Genomic DNA, 12,968 nt, shown 5'->3' on the forward strand with positions numbered 1-12,968 from the left:
TATTACTAAATATTGCTGCATTGACTATTTTATAAAAATTAGCGTAAGGTCGTTTCCTGTCATTTATACTTGACTTATTTCGTATCCGAAACGTATTTTTTTAAAAGGCCTAGTCATACATACTATGAAAGATTAATAAAATTTGTGTTGGCAGCCCTGTTTTTTATCTGTGTACGTGGGATTCACCAAGAAATGTTTTGCGATTTTTTTTGTTTATAAGTAGGCGGTAGATAAGGATAAATCATAATTATTTAATGTTATTTCAGACGTAACTGTCGTTTTAGTGCCAATAATACTTACTTGAAAGTTAACATTACCAAATCTATTTCGAAACAAAGTTTGTGGTGATATAGTATTCTTAATATATTTGTTAATTCTCGTCATGGACGAAGAAGAAACTAAAGTATGTCCGAATTGGTGAGTTTTTCTAATCCCAAATGCATATCGTGTCAATATTATGTTCTATTTTAATAAACATGCGTTAGCAAGTTATTTATAGATTATTTAGAGCATTGCGAACTTCAGCTGTCGGACTTCGTAAGCTCGGTTGTTTACCTTTCAACACATCATTTTTAACAATAAAACTCCTTGTTGGAATTATAATAAATATTTTAATTACCCAGAACCAATACTTGTACACAAAAATGTACGGAAACAATATACCGCAATGTAATGGGCAAAATTATCGGCATGAAATCATCGCTACAATTTAGAGCACATAATATATACTCTACTATATCTAAAACGTTTTAAGCAATACAAAATCATTCCAATTTTATTTGTTTTATAAAACCAAAGCATAAACAAAAGAACATTCTCTTTACTTGAACATAAATGAAAAAAATTCATAATGTTAATTTTAAACATGGAACCTTTTTTCTCTCATTGGCAAATCGCGGAAAAATATCCCTAGCTTCTATTTCGCCTGCCATAAATTAGTTGATGATAACTGCTTTAGACTTGCATGAGACTTTTGGTTTGGACAACAATAATTCCAGAGTGTTCTGCATCTTATTTGAGCATCATTCTATCTTAGAATTTCCAGCATCTATTTTTATTTGACTTGTGTACCATCTAAATATATATTAGGACCTTATTAAATGTATTTTAGACCTTAGGATCATTGCTCTGTGGTACACTGCTAATCCACAGGTAATGGCACTCGGCCATCCCATTTCGGAATAAAGTTATTGAATTGGTCAAAGTTGTTCCTGTATCTGGTTTGCATATGACTATTTTTATGTCCATAAGAAGCTTTGGGTAATAATGGTTATAACTTATTGTATACTAGGACATATTAACACAAACAATATTTAAACAAACTATAGCACTTATGAAGACTTGATATTTACAAATCATTTATTGTATAAGCTTGAAGCTGAACAAAATTTAGGTAGACATATTAAAATTATCCTATTATCCTAGTTATGGATACAATATATATTTTTTATTTTTTTATTTAATGTTTTCCTATTTAATTTTCTAATGCGGGTTTTTATAACCTTCTGACCTTCAATCCATAGAAATATGCTATTTTTTGTATATTAATACTTAAGTGGTTAAATAGAATCATTCGTGTCAGACACATATGATCGAGATTTGGCCTCGGAAAATCCCATCCAAAACAATAAAATTTAAAAAACTCACAAGTATTGGTGCAGGACTTGAAGTAATTTTGTTTCAAAAATAGCTACTCTTATAGGAAGTGGGACAAATATCTTAATGTATGAAGCTATTTACAAAACAAATAAGCTGGCAGATGGTCAATAAAAGCGCCAAGTGATTGAATCAACACATTGAATGTAAAGTAGAAAATAGTCATGATTCAGCAATAATACTATGTAAATGCGATGTTAATTGATATAGAGTTTTATTCAATCAATTATGTAGTTGCTGTATGCATGTAACATCTGAGTTACCTTCACCTCTAAGACCAGCAATGCATCCATGATTTTTGAAAAAAATATTATTATTATGTTTTTATTGCTTTGAATGACGAGACGAGCTTGCCGTTCGCCTGATGGTAAGCGATACGAGCGCCCATAAAGAATATAAACACCATCCAACACCTTGAATTACAAAGTATTGTTTGGTATTTCACTGTGCTCACCATCCCGAGACATGAGATGATAAGTCTTATTATGTCCAGTAGTTACATTGTATACAGTGTTTTTCAAACTAGCACAAAACATTGACTACAAGTTGCTGCTTCGTGGCAGAAAATTCGAATGAATCTCCTTACATTGTGTTTACGGGCAGTAGAGATCACTTAGTGTTTGGTATACCCAGGTTAACAAGAGAGGGTATCTGCCACCCTACCTGGACTTAGCCTACTCATTATTATATTAATATGTATATGTGCTGAATTATTAGGTCCACCTCCAAGAAATTCCTACTTTCCCCTCTTCTCCTAGAGCTAAAGTTAGGCTATGCTCCCTCTTGGGTCAAAAACTGGGTAATGGGAATGAACATGTCGTGACAGTTTGTTACAGTATTTTTTGCTGGTAAATAATTTATTTGCGTTTACGGCTTGACCTCTCTGGTGGTTATGATAATGAACTCCCCTCAGGGATATAATATAGCTGAGTTGGGTTACAGACAAATGTCTACAGTTTTAAAACCCAAGAGCACACATTTTTGACTTTTCCAAAATGATGTGTGTATTCTTCGTCAATTATCGCTTGCTTTAACGGTTAAGAAATACATCGTGAGCAAATCTGCATATCTGGGAAATTCTCTATATTAATTTTCAGAGTGTGTCTACCAATCCGCACTAGGCCAGCATGGACTAAGGCCTAATCCCTCTCAGTATTAGAGGAGGACCGTGACCAACAGTGGGACAGTGTATAATACTCACCCTTATTGGTATTGCAGCAAGCGCGAGATCCCCGGCATCAACTTCACGACGCACACGGTGCACTGCGCGCGCAACCTGCGCGTGTGCCGCGTGTGCAAGGAGCCCGTGCCCGTCGCCGACCTGCAGCGACACCACGACGAGCTGCACAAGCAGCGTGAGACTCATCATTATCCATTTGCCTTTACATATTTTACTGTCTCGGTGGGGTAGTTGGAATTGTACACGATACGACTACAACTATCACGCTGAGGTTTTGGGTTCGAATCCAGGATCGGGCTAAAATAATTTGACAGGGTTTTTCCATCTTAAAAATGACTCAGTCTCAGCTCGGAGTCAGGAAGCTGGTGGTGTGATACCCTCGTGCCTCGGAAAGCACGTAAAGCAGTTGGTCCTGGACCCGATCTTTCGTCGGTCATGGCGGATTGCCGTCTTACCGGACTATGAGAGTGAAGGAATAGAGAGTTGAGATTGGCCGCCGTGGCCGAAAATCGGTTAGGAAAGAATCAATCACATATTTCATTTTTATCTCTGCACTTCAATTATTACATCTAAACAAGTTTATGAGTGGTGAAATGTAGTGTCCTTTTGTTTTTCTCTGACGTCTATTTAAGCCTACTGGAACAAAATATAGCCCAATATGAAAATACAAGGTCTCTTAAATAATGTACGCTTCCTGCAGACCAAGTAAACAATAAGAATATAATCTACATCTGTACTATCACCCCCTTATTCATAGACGTTATTTATTTAAGGACGGAGCATTGCTATGATAACAAGTCTGTTTCTCAGCTTTGTTTCTTTGTTTATCTGTCAGCCAACTAGATTCAAGTTGTATCTCAATATTAGCCAATCACAATGGCCCTATGTCTACGCACTGCAAAGGCTGCCACGCCGTCAGCACTGAGAAACATACTTGTTATCACAGCAATGCTCCGTTCTTAGATAAATAATGTCTATGAATAAGGGGGTTAGTATATTTTCCAAAGGATCTTCACTAGTGTTATGCTACTGCTTGGTCCGCAGTGCCATGCAAGCAGTGTGGTGAGAGCGTGTGCGGCACTGACCTCGAGGACCACATTCGCGACTCGTGCGCAAACACTGTCAAATCATGCAGGTACGGTTGTTAACTAGATTATCATTGTAGTTAACTGTGGATGACGTGGGCTGTACTTATGTTAAAGTTACAGTAACAGCCATTTGTAAATTTTGTTGTGCAGCAGTTTGTTATCCTAAAATAAATAAATAAAATAAATAGATGATGATTGTTTGATGGTATGCTGTTGAATACAGAGAAATCATGTGTATATAATTTCCAATGAAGCTATAGTTGGAAGAAGTTACTGAGCCACTAGTAAAGAACTTTAGTTTTATTCTCGAAAATGGTTAAGGTGGTTGTCATCTCAAAATTTTTCGCCCTGATGTGTTGTATTTTTTCTCTAACTTTTGCCTGTGGCTCCACTCGCGTGAAAAATGATTTCCGTTATAAATATTTTCCCAGCAAGAAGTAACCTATAGCATTCAGAAGTAATGTGGCTTTATATTATTAAAAAAAAAATATTCGGCGGTCTGTTTAAAATCTGATTATGCAGATTGGCCACAGTAGCGGATTTTACTTTGCGTATCCTCGTTATTCGAGCCATCACAAATGTTAGTTTTTTTTATTTCAATTATGCCCATACCAAATATTCGACAAACATACCGTTAGGCGAACCGTCATTTGCCCCCTCTAACATAAAAAAACTCAATATCGCTTAACTCAATTAGCCCACTAACCTTCAATTCAACTCTGAAACGTACTATTCCACCAGATACTGCGAGCTGGAGCTGCCTCGCCGCGAGCTGCCCGCCCACGAGGGCTACTGCGGCGTCCGCACGGAGCAGTGCCCCGACTGTCGCGAGTGGGTCATGATCAAGTACCGCCAGCTCCACCTCGACTCCAACCACGGCTTCATCAGGCTCGACGACGGTCAGTACACTACACATACTGACGTAACCAGGAGGTGACGCATGGCAGACACAGGACTTGGAGATGTAGAGGATGATCAGACCAGAGAAAGTTTTGGGTCAAGGCACAATAGGCTTGTTTGGGCACTGACTGAAACTGGTAGATGCAATAAAACTCTTCATATTATAAGATTTGTCGCCGTAAGTCCGATGACCTTATTGGAGTGTCTTGTCGGGGTAGAGAGAAGAAAGTAAAACCACAGAGTTCAGTGTGACTCTTAATACACTGAAATAATAATAAATGTGTAACGAAGAAAAATAAGTTTTCAAGCGTATAAGCCACATCCGCCCGGGGAGGCAGCGACGGGCGCAGGCGCATCACGTAGCCTTCCGAGTAGTGTGTGATCTGTTTGGCGTGTACTAAGGCGGCGCGCTATAGATTTGTTGTTTCTAATTCATTGTAAAGATTGGCTAACATAATGCTGGCTGCCGTCGACGTACGAAATCAGTGTAATCGATATTATATTCAGATTACATTGCACTTTAACTTATCTACACTAAGGTGATATTGCCTTGGAAGTCCATAAACAAATTCATTTTAATTTCCAGACCCGGCTCCAATACCCAAAAAGGACCCGTACAAATCCAACTTGAACAGACCGACCGCGTCCAGAAATATCCCTTCGACATCCAACGGATTCGTTCCATCCTCCATATTCGATAACTTCGTCAAGAGCGTGGAGCGAGTCGAACGCGTTGGGAATAACAACGACGGCTCTAGCAGCAGCGGGGGGTCCAGCCTGAGCGAGTCGATAGGGAGGTCTGGGGGGTCCGGGGGGTCAGACAGCGCACGGTCAAGTAGCAGTGGCTTGGGGCGGAAGAACACGAATGGCGCGCAACCACCAGTAAAAAGGACTAATGATCAGCCGCAGATCAACATTAACTCAGCGTCGGCTAGTAAAGTGGATAAGGATTTGTGAGTATTTTATAACTAACTAGCTGACCCGACAGACGTGGTCCCGTCTTAACTATGAATTTGCAGCGCGCATTCTGTCAATCGCAGACAGTTATTTCAACAATTGACAGTTATATAAAATTAATATTTTTGTTAAGTTTTCTCAAATTTTCTAATTTTCCGCGCAGTTTTTTGATATTTTTCTTTCATAAGAACTTTCTCCTGACAATAACAAACACAACAAAAAAATAGTGAAATCGGTCCAGCCGTTCACGCGTGATGGCGTGACCGAGGGAAATAGGGATTCATTTTTATATGTATAGATTTGTGACATGCTTGCATTAAATTCGTTTCTTGATAAACGACTAGACGAGATTGAAAATTTCGTTAATCCATCAACTTTCATCATTTAGCCCTTGATCCAATAGAATCTAATACAAGAACCCTATATCTGACACAAATTTCTTGTCTTTAATATCATTAATGTACGTATACCATCCGAATCCATACAATTTTGGGGTTTCAAACAAATTACATTACAACAAAATAATTTCAAATTGCATTTCTCTCATTATAATGCATTCTCTTCCTCATACTGAAATTTGCAATCAGCATGCAACTCTGGCCCTTGGAGGTGTCGACTATTATCCAGAGCTGTTTTCTAGATGCAACAGTATCTGTGAGGATTTGTAAAGAGACTTTCCCGCCATCACACCCACCACTACAACTCCTGTAAGCCAGGATCAGCAGTGGCACTTAATGACACCGAGCAGTGAAGCTCGGCGAGTCTCAGGGAACACTAATTTGTCATTATCCCGCAACGACATTAATTAAATAGAAAGATAGGAAGGATTTGGAAATATTAATTGTCCACTTCCCTCCATAGCAAATCGGGAGACAAAATAATGAACTAAGGAGGCGTTTTAACCTCAAGGATAGGATCTGTGAGAATTTGTGAGAAACAATCCTTGGTGTTGCAGGGGCGTGTCCCGCGGCGCGGTGAAGAAGCGCATGGCTCCCAAGCCGCCGGCCCGCGAGCCCGCGCCCCTCCCCGCCCGCGACCTGCCCTACTACAGCGCCGTCGACAGGAAACAGAGGGAAGAGAAGCAGAGGGCCGAGCAGAACGCCTATAATCTCTCTGTTGGTCAGTACAATGTTTTAGTACTATCTATACTAGGAGCAAGGGGGCAAGGGAATCATCTGGTGGTAAATCTTCAATGGTGACTGCGTGTCAGAAACAAACAAACCATTGATATGTATAGGAATAATTGCTGGTTAGCATTCTTGCATGTCAGTTCAATTATGAATTAAACTCATGTAAATAATAATGCAAATAATTCAAACCAACCTTGTTCTGGCTCGTTTAATCAATTGCTCTTTGACGATACAAAATAAATGTATTTTCCAGGTCTTCCACCCGTCCTAAGTCCCGCAGCAAAGATCGAGAAGCTTCGAAAAATGGACGCGCTCCAAAACAGAGAGGCACCTGACACCGACTACAAGAACCGCCTGCGCAAAGACATATGGAGTACCCCGACCGTGGACCCTGGATATGTCGTAGGCTCTGGACCTTCGGCAGACGCCGGACCTTCAAACCTGAGGTCTAACCACAACCCACGACCTTTACTATCTGATACCGCTGGACCATCAAATCTAAGATTGGAACCCAGACTCACAAGGCCTAATTTACCTGGACCCTTGGATAGTGAACCATCAAGGCCTATCAATCTAAGACCTAACATATCTAGAATAGATAGTGCGCCTTTAAATATCGATAATCCAAGACCAAAGAACATCAATGGACCAGCGAAGAACCAGTCCCCGAAAGACGTGGATATGAAATTAGAGGAGTTAAGGAATCTGAAGCCGATGACTCCGATGGAGTTCGCGGAACGGTTCAATGAGCTGCAGATGAGGCCGCAGGAGAGGGTCGAGAGGGCGGACCGGTTCAGTGAGATCAAGTCCTCGTTGAGAGAGCTTAGGCGTGGGTTGAATGAGGTATGTTTTTCTTTTCAAGCATTATACATATCCCACTATTGGTCAAAAGGCTATGTTCCATTATAGAAATAATTTATGCTTACCTGATAGATTCATAAACCAGCAGACCGAGCTCTGTGGCGTACCTTGGGAGAGGCCTATGTCCAGCCGCCGCTGGACAGTCACTGACTGTAATGGGCTGATGATGATGATGATAGTGGGGAGATCCTATTATCTTCAGTTACCATATATATTGCTGCTATATATGATGTATTTATCAAATGCGACTCAACCTTATATCGGAATTCCAATATATCAAGTATTTTCTAACGATCTTGTATTTCGTTTCAGGTTACTGCACCATACAATTCTAACGCAGCTGCTATAAATGTGAACAAGTAAGTCGATTTTTTAACCTATAAAGTCCAGTAATTTACTAGGGTAACAGTATTCAAAATTCAAAGAAACAGTGCTGTTCCTTTTATCATTCGCTTTTGTCCGCGACTCAGCCGTAGCGAATTTTTTTTTTGTAAAAAAATATGGCATAATTATATATACCTTTAGCACTCAAGAGTGATGTAGTTTCCTATTAGTGAAAGAATTTCTAAAATCATTTCAGTAGTTCCAGAGATTAGTCCTTACAATTTGCGCTTAATTTTATTTTTGAATTTCCTATTTGCTCGCAAAGTATAATGTGTTGACAACTTGAGTGTGTTGTATACAGCGGGCGCAGTAACCGCGAGTCCGGCAGCGCGTCGCCCGAGGGTGAGGAGGTGCGCCTGCCGTGCGAGTTCTGCGGCGTCGCCATCCCCATGGACGACCTCGTGCAGCATCAGGTACACCCGTCTACTTGAAGCATCTCCAGTGTGATTTACTGAGGCTTAAACTCGTCAATAGTAGAAGAGGCCCGTAGCCAGAAGTAGCACAATATATACTATTGGTGTTGCATAAAAACATTAGAATCTTAACAAAAAGTAATCTTCGATTATCGATGTAAATAAAATTTGTATCGATAAATACTATCGATGTAGGTGTAAATAAAATTCGCCCTACTGGTTGGTTCCAGAGTCAGGCAATGTGTCTAATAAATCTGGTCGATATGATTTTTTCAAACATGACGGCATAGTTATGGCGATTGCTGAGGGATAATGATCACTCGTCACTCGACACTAATTGGCCTCCGCTCTGCTTACCATCAAGTGCATTACCATTTTAAAAAAAAAATCTTATCCTACTCTTTTCGCTACATTTTATTTACCTTATAATAATGATAGCCTAGTTGGGTGTGGAACGGACTGCCGAGACGAATGTCCACAGGTTCAAATCCCAAGGGCACACACCTCTGACTTTTCTAAAAAATCATGTGTGTATTCTTTGTGAATTTATCGTTCGCTTTAACGGTGAAGGAAAACATCGTGAGGAAACCTGCACATCTGAGAAGTTCTCTATAGGAATTTCGAAGGTGTGTGAAGTCTACCAATCCGCACTAGGCCAGCGTGGTGGACTAAGGCCTAATCGCTCTCAGTAGTAGAGGAGGCCCGTGCTCAGCAGTGGGCGAGTATATAATACAGGGTTGATATTATTAATGATAAGTATTAATCTTGTATGTAATGTCTTGCACCCCCAGACGGGCTGCCGGCCCGACCTGGCGCAGCTCCGCTGTGGCGCAGGAGCCGGCGCGGGCGCGGGCGCGGCGGCGCAGGCGGTGGACAACGCGCTCAACCACAACAGCGCCGAGCCGCTCGACGACCCCGTCATCCCCTGCGAGTTCTGCGCCCGCTCGCTGCCCGTCTACCTCATCAGCGAACACCAGGTGACTACATAGCTTGTACTGGTCATTCCGCCAGAGGCGTATAGATTTGACTAACTACTTGACCCAGGCGGGGCTCGAACGGAGTGCGGGAGGCGAGTTGCCTTATCTATCAATTGTTTGGTAGATTTGTTGCCGTGGCTCCGCAAGTGCTTCCCTCTAGATGTCTACAAGCGACGAATCAAGTTGTGTGTGGATATTTATTACAAATGAATTAGTGATACGTTCATTGGTGTCCACCCGTATGTGTTTAGGCACTACCCACTGAGTAAGGAATATGAAATTGTAACTACATGAAGGATCTTTTTTCAATAAGGCAATTCATATTTAAAAGGCTCAGTATATCCCCTCTCCTTTCCTTGGAAAATTGCTCCAGGCACGCCCACTAGAAACTTTTTCTAAAAGTAAAAGTGATATTGATTTTGAATTCTAGTGTTTACCGTCAGACGAATGATTCGCATCTCATAATTCATTAGTATTAAAAGTATGAATATAAAAATGTATTGCCGCACGCATGGAAGAGTTTTTCAGGATTTAATATTGTCCTGGGATAAAAAGTAGCCTAAAGTTCAAGAGTACAGCTCCTATTAGAGAATAAATTAAAAACCGGTTTGGTAGTTTCTCAGCGCGTTTAAACAAACAAACTCTTCAGCTTATATATTAGTATATATTAAATCCTTGTTACAGGAACGATGCGGTCGAGAAGCGAACTTGCTGTTTGCGGATTGAAGTTGTGTATTACATTCAAACATATCGACATATTACAAAAAAAATTCACATAAACGAGGCTCTAAACTGTAACAATATCTGTGAATATATTTCTTTCCAGAATAAAGTTTGAAGGTAATATTATAATATAATAAAATAATGATCCGAGGTCGATACGTAACTTCTCTTTGTCAAATTATTTCAAGAATTGAATTAATGTCGTAATTTTCCCGTGCCAAGTTGATATTGATTGCACCTAAAATGATTCAATAATTTAATTTAAAATTCGTTTATAGTCACGGATAGCACAACTCGAAAATGTATACTATTACAGATTTAAAAGGATATCAGTATATAATATTGAGTTAAGGATAAATTGTATTTTTATTATAAATATATTTAAAGAAGGAATTTTATTCATAAATCGTTAAATTAATATTTTATTGATTTGTAGTGGTGTAACATGTATATCTTAAAGGTGATGGTCAATTTTGGTAAGCAGGAATAAAGAGGTAAATAGGAAAAAACTTTTATAAATGCGTGTCGTTAAGGTCTCATTATTTTTTTATTATTTAATCTGTTCAAAATATCGTCACTTTTGTTTTACATTATGTGAATTTTGATTATTTATAATTATAACAAAATGTCATGCAGCTTCGATGTGATAAACTATACGTGTGTAAATAATTTACTGCAATCACTGACTACAGAAAATTATCTAAAATTTAAATCATAAGATAGGGATATTTATTCATTGAATAATTTTAATAATACTTTGTAATTCAAGGTGTTGGATGGTATATCTGCTGTTTATAGTGGTCGGATCGTTTACCATTACGCGAACGGCAAGCTCGTTTCGTCATTAAAAAAAAAAACTCACCTTTTCTTCCCATTTACCTCTTTATTCTTATTTACCCTAATTGATATTATAGCAGTAATTGTTTACATTTTGGCTTGTTTCTACGCCCCGAAACTTGACATTCCTTTAAAAAGGCATTCAAGGCATGGCGGGTAAGAGAGCCAATTTTAGGTCTTTAAAACTGATATTATAGAAGTAATGTTTGTCTCTGATAAGGTGTAAGTTTATCAGTGGCGGATCAAGAATATATTGGGGTAGAAGGGTAACAGAAAGTAAGAAGGGTACGCGGTAGTGTTGGGATTACGATAGACTGAAGTGTCATTTGTAAGATTGCAATTAAGGAGTTGGGTTATTAGGTTTGGGAAGGGAGAGGTAACTACCCCGGTTACAAGGGTAACCAGAAAGGTCTGGTCCGCTAGTCTCTTATCAAAGTATAACTCAGTGTAATTATTTGAAATGTCTACATTTTTTGTCTTTGGGGTATTTGAGTATTGTTCGTAGACTTGTATTTTGACAAAAAGATGTTATTTTTGGAAAGTGTTATAAGAAAAATAATTTAAAATTGATTTAATCAAAAAGTGCTTAAATAATAAATCCATGACGTTTCTAGAAAGATTTTATTTAGAATTACTTCATAATGTTTGGGAATATATTAGACGGGGGGAGATAGGTATATTTGTCTCATTTTCCATATAGACTTGTACTAATATATTATTGACAAAGGACTCATGTTTAACGTTAGCATGTCGGACAATAACCGCAGTTGGCTCAAAATGTTTCTCTTAAAAATATAATTTTATTTTGTGTGACTGGATTTGTCTGTGACGGATTGTTGGAATCTTGAAATAGAACCATTATAATGATTGTTGCGATTCATCGTATTATTTACGCCATATAATAGTCCGGGAGTAAGGGGCAATAATTACATATCTTGAGCACAAGGATGTTGTCGAGAGGTACCCACCGTCGCTCAACTCGAGTGAGATTAAGGAATGTATATTATTTTTTATATTTTTCCGAAGGCAGCTAGATTACATTTTTTCTTTTCTAAACGATGCTCATGTATGATTTTTTATTGTTGTTTATATTTAGCGTATATTGAAGTTTACCCTTGTCATTTATAAAACAAATTGGATTAACGCGCCAAAGATGGGAATATTGTCAAATTGAATAGAATTATGTAGAAATTCCAGTTGATTTCACCCTCACCTAACTCTTATCTTGTTTACTTTTGCCTTTATTTTCTATTCCTTTGATGTTTTTGTGATAAATCTGCGAAAATGCATTTAATTTGCGTTTTAATATATTTCTTATAGCAACTGCAGCATTTTATAGCATTTGATATCACAAGATTGTTCTGTATTATTTTTTAACACAGAATTCCCCTCTTTTCTTATTTCACCTTAATTTTATTTTATTATGTTTAATTAATCTGAACTAGTTTCATAATGTTTTTCTATCTTCCTAAGGGTGTTCTGTATAGTCCAAACAACATCGCACTCCTTCCTCCCCTATAGCCTGTTCAATCAAATATTGAATGAATAGATCTACATACTTTTAACAATCCGTCACAGCGGTGAGTGCGCGGGCACATGTGACGCTATGTAATCTAATCGATGTTATCAATGTTAGAGTTGTAAGCGTTTCAATTAACGTATGAAAACGACTGCCTACATGTTCTTGTTATATTTTGTAATGAATCTATGTTGCTATATGACAAATAAAATTCTTGTATCATTTGTTTGTATTTTTATCCTGAAAGTGCTACCTACCTAATGCTTCAGATGACATACTCATAGTCTTGAGTATACTAATTAATAAATGCAACCTACAGTACGATATTAGCTGACACTATCTA

The 12,968-nt window shown here is 38.5% G+C and overlaps 1 protein-coding gene across 1 annotated transcript; it reads left to right on the top strand.

Moving 5' to 3' along the window:
* The first annotated feature begins 159 nt into the window (after positions 1-159).
* On the top strand, positions 160-12,849 carry LOC115455671. Its single transcript, XM_030184332.2, has 11 exons — positions 160-417; positions 2,875-3,011; positions 3,881-3,971; positions 4,666-4,823; positions 5,411-5,777; positions 6,737-6,900; positions 7,165-7,754; positions 8,085-8,131; positions 8,458-8,569; positions 9,361-9,546; positions 10,231-12,849. Exons 1-11 carry the CDS (start codon positions 383-385, stop codon positions 10,270-10,272), a joined length of 1,929 nt encoding a protein of 642 aa, XP_030040192.2. The 5' UTR covers positions 160-382; the 3' UTR covers positions 10,273-12,849.
* Positions 12,850-12,968: the final 119 nt, after the last annotated feature.

This window comes from Manduca sexta, chromosome 9, assembly GCF_014839805.1.
Source record: "Manduca sexta isolate Smith_Timp_Sample1 chromosome 9, JHU_Msex_v1.0, whole genome shotgun sequence".
NCBI lineage: Eukaryota > Metazoa > Arthropoda > Insecta > Lepidoptera > Sphingidae > Manduca > Manduca sexta.

Coding starts and splice junctions, on each gene's coding strand:
- LOC115455671 (XM_030184332.2), top strand. CDS start 383: ATGGACGAAGAAGAAACTAAAGTATGTCCGAATTG. Junction 3,972..4,665: donor AACACTGTCAAATCATGCAG/GTACGGTTGTTA, acceptor CTATTCCACCAG/ATACTGCGAGCTGGAGCTGC. Junction 8,132..8,457: donor GCTGCTATAAATGTGAACAA/GTAAGTCGATTT, acceptor TGTTGTATACAG/CGGGCGCAGTAACCGCGAGT.